Source organism: Galeopterus variegatus, unplaced genomic scaffold (genome assembly GCF_000696425.1).
Source record: "Galeopterus variegatus unplaced genomic scaffold, G_variegatus-3.0.2 Scaffold482, whole genome shotgun sequence".
Classification (NCBI taxonomy): domain Eukaryota; kingdom Metazoa; phylum Chordata; class Mammalia; order Dermoptera; family Cynocephalidae; genus Galeopterus; species Galeopterus variegatus.
In genome coordinates this window covers 173,802-184,004 of record NW_007726593.1, presented here as the reverse complement: position 1 = coordinate 184,004, position 10,203 = coordinate 173,802, and the positions used below count along the sequence as shown (strand labels likewise).

At 36.7% G+C, this 10,203-nt stretch overlaps 1 protein-coding gene across 1 annotated transcript in view; it reads right to left on the bottom strand.

The window, feature by feature from the left end:
* LOC103587716 (ryanodine receptor 2-like) overlaps positions 1-10,203 on the bottom strand; it is a gene marked incomplete at its 5' end in the record, with an annotated part of 226,133 nt that overhangs the window by 61,881 nt on the left and 154,049 nt on the right. The window contains 2 exons of the mRNA XM_008569236.1: positions 4,586-4,719; positions 5,297-5,415. Coding sequence (XP_008567458.1) covers positions 4,586-4,719; positions 5,297-5,415 — 253 coding nt within the window. The remainder of the gene's footprint in view (positions 1-4,585; positions 4,720-5,296; positions 5,416-10,203) is intronic.

The window sequence follows — 10,203 nt, the reverse complement described above, 5'->3', positions numbered from 1 at the left end:
TTTTTTGTCTTTTTCGTGACCGGTAAGGGGATCACAACCCTTGGCTTGGTGTCGCCCGCACCACGCTCAGCCAGTGAGCACACCGGCCATTCCTATATAGGATCCGAACCCGCGGCAGGAGCGTTGCTGCGCTCCCAGCGCCACACTCTCCCGAGTGCGCCACGGGGTTGGCCCTGGAATGAATCTTGAATACAAACTAATGTTATAGGTTAAACTCTTTGTGTTGAAAAAAAAAGTGGCTTTTGTTCAGGAGCCAGGCTGCTATCTTTGTCGTAAAATGGACCTTCTGATGTGCAGGAATTTCTGCACATAGATGGATGACATTTATGATATTTGATGAAGAAATTATCTTGCAGTAGATAATATAATGATGTCAGAGGAAACTCTCCAGAGAAAGATCATCTAATTTCAAAGAGCCACCTTACCACCTACTCCTTGTATGACTATCAGCAGATTACTTAACCTCCCTGTACCTTAATGTCTTGCAAGCAAAACACCAAATACCATCAATTTGTAGAATTGTTATGGTGATTAAATGAATGTTTTACAAGTAACACAAAGTCTCTGGCATAGAAGGTACTTCATGTCAGTCTCTTTTTCAAAGACTAAATCCCCTTTGTTTTATAAATTCAAAACAAAAATATATGAGGATAATGAAAGCAGAAAATGAGATCATTCCTACAGTGCATTGTTTATTGTGAGACAACCATATGCCAATTGGTTTGTTTTTGTATTACAATTAAATTTATGTCACACAAGATCTGGGTTGGCTTCCTAAGAACAGCAGGATACAATTTAAGGCATGATAGTAATATTTGACATATGTCATTTCTCGCCATAGTCAACCTATGGACTAAGCCCATTCTTGACTATATCAGAACTCATTTTGCTAATTAGTCCCAAGGGCATCTGTTTCTCATAGCACACTGCAAGAAAAGAAGGAAAGGTTCTCCCAAACACTCTCACAAACACAAACATAACCCCTCAATTTGAACAAAGATTTCATGATACATGCTTTGTATTTTTATAACACCCTTTTATTTCTAGCATGCTGAAATTTTCACCAAGAACATATTTGAAATGCCAGTAGTAGAGATTATCTAGCTTTTAAAATGTGGACACTTTATTTTACCAGTACTCAAATCTGCAAGCAATTAATTCACTGTCAAGTGGCTCTTCTAGAATTCCTTAAATATGATAAAGGCAGCTTTTTCAAAAATCATATAAAAGCACTGCAGCTCAAGGAAAAAGGTCTATTTTCTTGTTTGTGTCAAAATCTATAGCTAATAAAAATGTTACTAAATAAATGTTTACTATAATCCAAATACATTGCTCAGTTTGAAGGACAGCATGATGCTGATGCTTATGACTATCTAACAGTCACTATGATAAACTGTTTCACAGTGGCTGAAATAAACAGATACGATGGGGAAGACCACTAGCGAACAACCTGAGGGCCACAGTTTCAACAGCACTCACATTGTTGAATCCACTCGGCAGCATTTTCAGGTTGCATTTATAGGAACGCATATAGAGTCCATATGACAATTACATTCATATTCTGCATTAGCTAGAAAGGAAGGTGACAGCGATCTGTTCTATAGATCTGTACCCATCTTTCCTATTCTGTTCTATGACATTCCTCCATACTTCTATTTTAAATTTTCAAAAAGCACCAAGATTTTTCACACTTTTATTCCTTTCAAGCACCTGGATGCCCAAAAATCCAATGCTGCATTCACAGAGGAGAAATGAAGCAACATTATGCAAAGTTTAAAATGAAGACGTAGCTCCAAACTCGTGCTTATGAGCCAAATCCTGATTCCAAAGAACATCTCCGCTCTCCAACTACAAAATGTTAAGTGCTAAAGAATGTGCCCTATCCTAGAAATCACAGATAATTAATACTTTAATTTAACATCAGCCATTGAAAAGAAAATGAATGGGAGAAGGACCCCAAGAAAATTATCTAAACTACAATGAATTTGATCTTGGAAGCTCAATCAGACTCCAACTAACTTAGATTTGTCTTTGTTGACTATGAGTCTAAAAACAGCAAAGCATTTATTAGACCTGCAGTAGCTTAAGAGAACATACCTTTCAACTACAGGCATGATATGGGATGTATTTTCTTGCCATTAAAAAAAAATGGACAAATATTTTCTCTTGACAATAAAGTTTCAAGATAAATTTGTCCTGAAATTCCACAGCCTATCATCCTTTCTGTAACATGTCAAAAGATTCACTGACTTTTTCTTTTGCTCGTATTATTCCATTTAACAGATGTTTCATTATAAAGGGCTTATACACACAGTTCTATTCCATAAGCAATAGATTCTTTTAAAGCATTGGGGGGAAAAAAACTTCAAAGTCAATACAAAAACAAAAGTGGCGATATGTTTCATATGGCTAAAATAACTGGAAGCAGTTCATCATTGTCTCATCAGAGTAATGCTTCCCCTAATCTCTATGTAATGGGAAAACAAATTAACTTGTTCTAGTTATTCACATGAGTACCTGTTTCCTGTGGAGCAATACTGGGAGCAAGAGAGAGAGGGTTAGCCCTATTTTACGTTTGCTAGACCTTCTGAAGTTAGTGCTCTGACTTTGGTTGGTCAGCAGGAAAGCTTTACTATGGGAACAAGGCACTGTGAATGTACAATGACTGGCGGTGCACCTGTGTACAAGGCTGTCCTCGCTTCTGTGAGGACTAGAACCACATACCTGTGGTTGCATGAAATACCCAAAGTACAGCTTCATCTGTTCTAGATAATTGAGCTATTGGCACTGAAGAAAGGCAAAATTCAGCAAATATTAGGTCAGATACAACCATGTGCACTACTTTTAATTTGTAGACTCATTACCATAAACTATTAGATTTAGTTCAATTTACTTCCTATATTTGTTTTCATAAGCTGTTAAGCCTATAAGCACTAATAAATGAATATCACTTGCAATCCATAAGCAGCAAAGGTCAGCTTTTTATAACTTAAGGCAACTTTCTGTATCTTCCATTTGCAAAATGCCTTATAAAATATGTCAAGGTCAGGGGCCGGCCCGGTGGCGCACTGCTACAGTGCACCGCTTGGGAAGCGCGGCGGCGCTCCCGCCGAGGGTTCGGATCCCACATACGGACTGGCCGCTCACTGGCTGAGCGAGGTGTGGGAGCAACACCGAGGGTTGCGATCCCCAGGACTAACCTGCTTCTCTAAGATGCCACATATTAAATATAGATTCCCTTAAATACTAAAAACTTACCAAGACAACCACTGAGGCAGTACTCTGTGAAATCCAGCCTTGCCACTCACAGTCAGTGAAAAGTATTTCCTTTCTGGATTACTTGGTAACATCGCTCAAGGAGCTAATATTATTTTTTCTTAATTATTGTTCAGCATAGTTTATATCGTTTATCATATTTAAGTCACAAAATGAGACACTCAGTATAGCAGCCTTTTAGAATTAATGGAGTTATTATTAATCCAGGACATGTGGAAATTTTCTTCAGCTAAGCTTTGTGTCACATGGGGTATCAGGCTGAAGGAGGTCACCTTATTTTGTGAAGGAACCCCGGTGACTGATCAGCTTTATTGTTCTCTATGCCTCCCTATGAAGAGAGGAGTTTTTAGTAAGTTGTATTTAATTCCATTTTATGTGGAGACATAGCATGTGGTAATACTAGGAATTAATGAAAGTCTCAGGACACATCACTCAATGACGGCAGGTCTGTTAAAGAATCATGAAGAAAGTCTTAATTCAATCCCATTTTTTAAATGCAACATAGAAATATACTTCAAACGCTACATTTTTAAAACAGGAGAAAGTAGATAAAATAGTGAGTAGCTCCTGGAGAGCTACTAGATACAGTGTACCAAAGTTAGTACTATCCTAGAGACACATTGTTGATTTTAAGTAGCATTTCTCATTATGGATTGATTTATTTGTTTATTTTGGAGGTAAAGCAGTCAAGACCTCAGTCCTTGGACTTAGACCTGAGTTCCAATTCCAGTTCCAGATTTTTCTTCTACAAAGTGTGGATAATCATAGTACCCAGGACAGAACAAACAGGATAGAACACACGTAAAGCACTTAGCATAGTAAGTGGTACATTCTACTGAATGAATGTTAAAGACCTTGGAAGGTAGATCTAACAGAAAGTGTAGTTTTACTGGTTATTTCTGGAATTTATTATATTTTGGACATTTTGTTAATTGCACATATTGGGCACCTCAGAGTGATATTGAAGGATAGTGTTTTCAGCTATACTCGAAGAAGGTGTAAGTCATAATTATGTACAACAGTATCTCTGTATAATCATAAGCATGCTCCTGAAGATGTCCGTAGTAATCTGTCTGCAGATGAATATGAAACTCTTACATGTGTTTGTTATAAATCCATATTTTGCTTGATTCATCTATTATTATTATCCCACCTTATCTGCAAAAATCAATACATATATTATTCATTGAGGAAATATGTAAAAGATCCTAATAAAACAAATAGACCGTATGACATCTCAGCTATGGGGCTAGAATGTGAATTATTTTGTTATGCTACCTGTTTGGTGACAGTGTTGATCTGAATTTACCTGCTGACGTGGTTCACAAGACGTGTCTGCAATAACAGATCTCTTCCTGGCAGGAGATTGTCACAGATGAGATGCTGGTTAGAACGGACTGCGACCCCATGGCACACACAGAGTGAGCACAACACGTCCAGAACCTGAAAAGAGAAATGACTTTCAGCAGTTCTAATTCCCCTTTTAGATTCAGGCATGGATAGCATGTTTCACCAAGTTAACACCTTCCCTCCAGTTACATCTGACTCAGTCATTGAAACAGCACAGCATGTGTCCCACTGATTTTCCAACTTTCCTTCATATGCAAACTGAGAACTGTCCATGCTCCCCCTGATGCTTTGAATAAACACCACACAATACTATGTGATTAAAATTAAGAGATTAAAAAACACTCAAACCTTGACACACTTTTTAAAATGTTCTAATTCCCCTTTTAGATTCAGGCATGGATAGCATGTTTCACCAAGTTAACACCTTCCCTCCAGTTACATCTGACTCAGCCATTGAAACGGGACAGCATGTGTCCCACTGATTTTCCAACTTTCCTTCATATGCAAACTGAGAACTGTCCATGCTCCCCCTGATGCTTTGAATAAACACCACATAATACTATGTGATTAAAATTAAGAGATTAAAAAACACTCAAACCTTGACACACTTTTTAAAATATATTTAAAATGATTCCAGAATTCATATGTGAAAATAAAATGGTTCACTTACTTTGTGATTTCTTCCATGCTTATCTAAAAGTGAGATAATGGATTTAATATGTCCTTCCTTAATAATATTTAGAGCTTCCGGACTTTCTACTAACACACAGTGTAAAACTTCGAGAATACCTATGATAAAACAAAAAAAGGAAAAAATATATGATTAATCAGTCTGCCATCACCAGCGTCTTCCTTTGTTCCTTTCCCTGTGTTCATTCCATTCAAAATATAATTATTTTGTGCTCAATGTGTTTGTCACAGGGCACTGTAATAGGTGACTGGTGGGGCTTGGGAGATAAAATCACAGTAGAGGGTAAAAAGGCAAATGACTGACATACAGTGTCTAGCTGAGGACGCAGGTAATTCTACCTGGGGAAAAAATGTAAGAAAGTAACATGTAGGTGGGGCCTAAAAGAATACATGCATCCTCTATTTCATTCATTCCAGACTCTCCGAGAAAGTAAGGGAGGTACAGCAAGCATAAGTGAAGTCTTGAATGGAGGGTACACCTGGTATGCCTGATGTACAGAGCGAGTTGGGGAGAGGACAGGTAGGTTAGGGCCAGCTACAGAAGCATCTTGGCACTGGAAGTATAATGCTGCAGTAATGCATCCTAATCCATAGAGATTCCCACATTCTCCTGGAGGTTTATAGTAGAAAATGTTTCTTAGTTTGCAAAACAAGAGAAATACACCACATAATAAAAAAATAAATAGAAATATATAATATACAAAACCTGATGAAAAATAGTGATATTTTTAGGTATCAACTATCACAGAAGATAAAATGGAATATACCTTATCTTCAAGTTTAAAAAAGAAACAAAAGAAAACAAATTTCATTATCAGAATGGTGAGTTTGAACGTGAAAAGCTAAATGTCTATACATATGTCCGTATTCATTTTGTTAGTAATGAGAATGCAGGCCCTGTGTAGTGATTAGACCCAACATACAGTAAGTGTGATCTCTCTCTGAGAGTTACATAGCATCAGAGGGGGACCCCAGAGGATCCCTGTAGAATGATTCATACACCTCACATTGAAAGCTGCCAACCCCCACTCTGTTTTGATTTAGAGCTATCCACGTCATTCCTTTCTCTTCCTAATCAGTCTTTCTACCTTCCCCCCTTTCATGCAACAATTTTGATTGGGCGAGACAATCTCCCAGTGATAGCCACTGATAAAGAAACGCCAATTAGTCCTAACCAGTTTGGGCCAGACCTGCAAGTTTGCGCACTGGCCCCAACTTCACCCTTGGATGACGTAAGGCCAACCCCCTTCGTTTTAATGCTTTAATCTCCGTCTCCAAGAGAACATGGGTCCACACAACATACATGATGCTCTACTGTGCATGTGAGCTCATCCCCACTTAAACACATGTAGAGATAACCCCGCCCCTTGTTAAGTACATTTAGGCTCCCCAGCTAGCTCATTAAAACCTGTAACTCCCCTCTACTTGGGGAGCTACGGATGGGTCCTGAGATGGGCTCTGGTCTTGGGCAACTCAAAAATAAAAACTCCTTTCTGTTGAATGCTCAAACCTCCCCCTCTCCCCCCAATTGTGTTTCTTTCTCCATTCACAATAGACAAAAACCCTGTGGGTGTTTACCCATTTCAACAAAATAGAGTTCACTTTCTTGGAAAAGAAATGTCAAGGGTCAGATTTACAAAGGTAGAATACAGAAATAATCCCCTATCACTGTCACAATCTATACTTGATCCAAGTTCCCATCCATTATAAAACAAGGGCTGTTAACGCTAATTTCCTCACCAACGACTTTATTTGTTGAAATATGAATACATATTAAATTTTAAAAAATGCCCCCAAAATTCTTGAGTTAGGTTTTGGTACTGTTCAAAATCAGCTGCTGTGTTCCAACAACCCATGACAGCTAAAAATCAAAAATAGCAGAAAATAATAATACAAGAGGCTGATAAATAAACTGAAGAAGACATTTGTATAAATGCACTGAAACTGAGTACATGTATTTTTGTTTTGTTTTGTTTTGTTTTTTGGCTATTATTAAAAATGTAGCAATAAAATAAACCCATTCATTCTGGGCTAAAATAAACTAAAAAAACAGAAACAGAAAAGCGTTTTTAGTAGATTAGTCGTGTTATACTCATGTTTTTGTTTGTTTCTGCTCCATTAATTATTACTATAGAACACATGGCTGCTTATTTCTGTAAATAAAGCTTTATTGTGTACTTCAAGCACATTCGTTTATAAGCTGTTTATGGCTGCTTTCACACTACAGAAGCAGAGTTGAATGGTTGTAACAGAGACCATATGGTCCACAAAGCCTAGAGTGTTTACGATCTGGCTGCTGTGGTGTGGATGTTTGTGTCTCTCCAAAACTGATATGCTGAAATCTTAAACCCCAAAGCGATGGTATTAGGAGGTGGGCCTTTTGGGAGAGGATTAGGTCATGATGATGGAATCCTCATGAATGGGATTAATGCCTCTATAAGGAAGCCCCCAGGGAGGTTATTTTTCCTTTTTCATCATATGAAGACAAGCTTTCTATGAAAAAGGTGGCCCTCACCAGACACCAAATCTTCTGGTGCCTTGATCAGGGAATTCCCAGCCTCCAGACTGTGAGAAATACATTTCTATTCTTTATAAACCACCTCGTTTATGGTATGTTGTCACAGCAGCCCAAACAGACTAAGACACTAGCTTTTTACAGAAAATGTTTGTCCATCCCTGCTATGGAGTATAGCCATTAAGAAAAAAGACCAAGAAGTAGAAGACCAAGAACAAAAAATTATCTTGATAAATATTCGCAAAGGCCCATAACATGCATAAACCCAAATATATCACAAAAGATTTAGGACTAGATTTTGGAAATGAACAGCATATATCACAAAATGCGAGAATAGTAATATGAGAATAAATCCCTGATTTTTCTCATATTAGTCCAGTCTAACAGAAAGCTTTCAGAATTTTGGTTTTAACATTAAAACATTTTCCCCCCAATTCTACCAGGTCGGATCCAACAAATAAACAAACAGTTTAAAAAGACTGATGGCCTCTAATTCTACTAACAATAAAATGTCATAAAAAACAATTTTTATTTTCAACTATTGGAATATGTTACAAATGCATTGCTTTTTTTTCTCGTAGTAAAAAATTCTTAAAGCAAAACAATTTGGAAACACCAAAGGACTAATTATCAAAAGTAATAAAGAATAGCTATACTACATTATGTAAATATTTAAATTATGCCAATGTGTGCTTCGAATGCTTCCGTGAAAAATGAGGCAGAGAAACAGTGCTTAATAAAGATTATAACGGCAATACTTGATTAAAGATGATTTCACCTATAAATATTAAGTACTGTACATTGAATAAGACCCAGAAATGGCAATAAAGTTTATCAACAGATTCTTAAAGATAAATTTAAAAGCTTGGTAGATCATAAGAGTATTACTGGAATAAAAGAACTCTAAATATGCTACAAATTGGAAAAAAAAACACAAACAAAAAATAGACAAAGCAATTGGACTGTAGGAGTTTTAATAAATTTATAGGAATTTTAGCAAAAATTTGAATAACATGGAAATATAGAAAAAAAGAGTTGATACCAAATTAGATGTATGTTATGATTGCAACTATGCAAAATATATTTATTGGTATAAAATACATATTTCAAAAAAGACCAGAAGTTAATACATAAAAATGTTAGTCCTAGCAATTGCTGGATTAATTTACCTCTCCTCCCATATTTCAAAAATTCTATGAAATGAGCATGCATAACTTTTATAGTAAGAAACATATTAAAAAGGACCATGACAATAGGAAGCAATGTCTATTTCCATCTTAATTCTGCCACTAAATCTCAATACTTATTCAATGCATGCAGCCTAGTCAATCCTCAGCCCGTTCTCTGTACAGTATATAATTATAATTTACATTTATAATCTATGGAACAATTCTGTTTATGTCTCCTCTTACACTTCACCTCAGTTACTTGAACTTATTTTCATCCCATAAATTTAGAATAAGCATAAACAAAACCTACCTTCTTGCCACACACGAAACACACAAATTATAGGACTAAGGGTTTATATCAGGACTAAGTTTTATATAGCAATAAACAAGAACAGTTCTCAAGGTAATGTCCATTTAATATGCCTGCTATGCCTTAGGAAGGAAGAGTAATGAGATCTTAGGTTGACTATTCCCAGTTGACTTTATCATTTCCAAATTGTCCTAACATTTCAACCAGATTGTCTCCAAGTACCTCCAACTCACCTTTTCCAAAACTGCACATATTACCTTTTTTTTTTTGTACATATACATATAAAATTGCTTCTCTGGTCCATCATTCCATCAACACTCAAGCTAAAACCTTCAGGTCATTTTTGGATCCTTTTCTACTTTCTCATTTTTCCAAATCTAGTCACTAAACTTCATTAATCCTATGTACATATACATATAAAATTGCTTCTCTGGTCCATCATTCCATCAACACTCAAGCTAAAACCTTCAGGTCACTTTTGGATCCTTTTCTACTTTCTCATTTTTCCAAATCTAGTCACTAAACTTCATTAATCCTATGTCCTAATTTATCTCCTAAATTCATCCCTTCCTTTCACTGCGTAGCCTTATTGCAAAGTTCTTATTACTTCCCAGCCTCCAGTCTCCTCCTCCCTAGGACCATCCTCTAGACCATGGACAGTCATTATCCTAGAACATACATTTAATCAATGTCACCCCCCCCTGCTTAAAGCCATCAATAGCTTCCCATAGTGTTATCAGTCCCTACAGTAGACAGCTCAACTTTCCTTTTACAGCCGTGATTTCCACCTCGTCCTACAAAGAATGATTAATATTTAGGTAAAAGTAGATATATTAGTCATTCCTTGTAGGAGGAGGTGGGAATCATGGCTGTAAATAATATCTACTTTTACC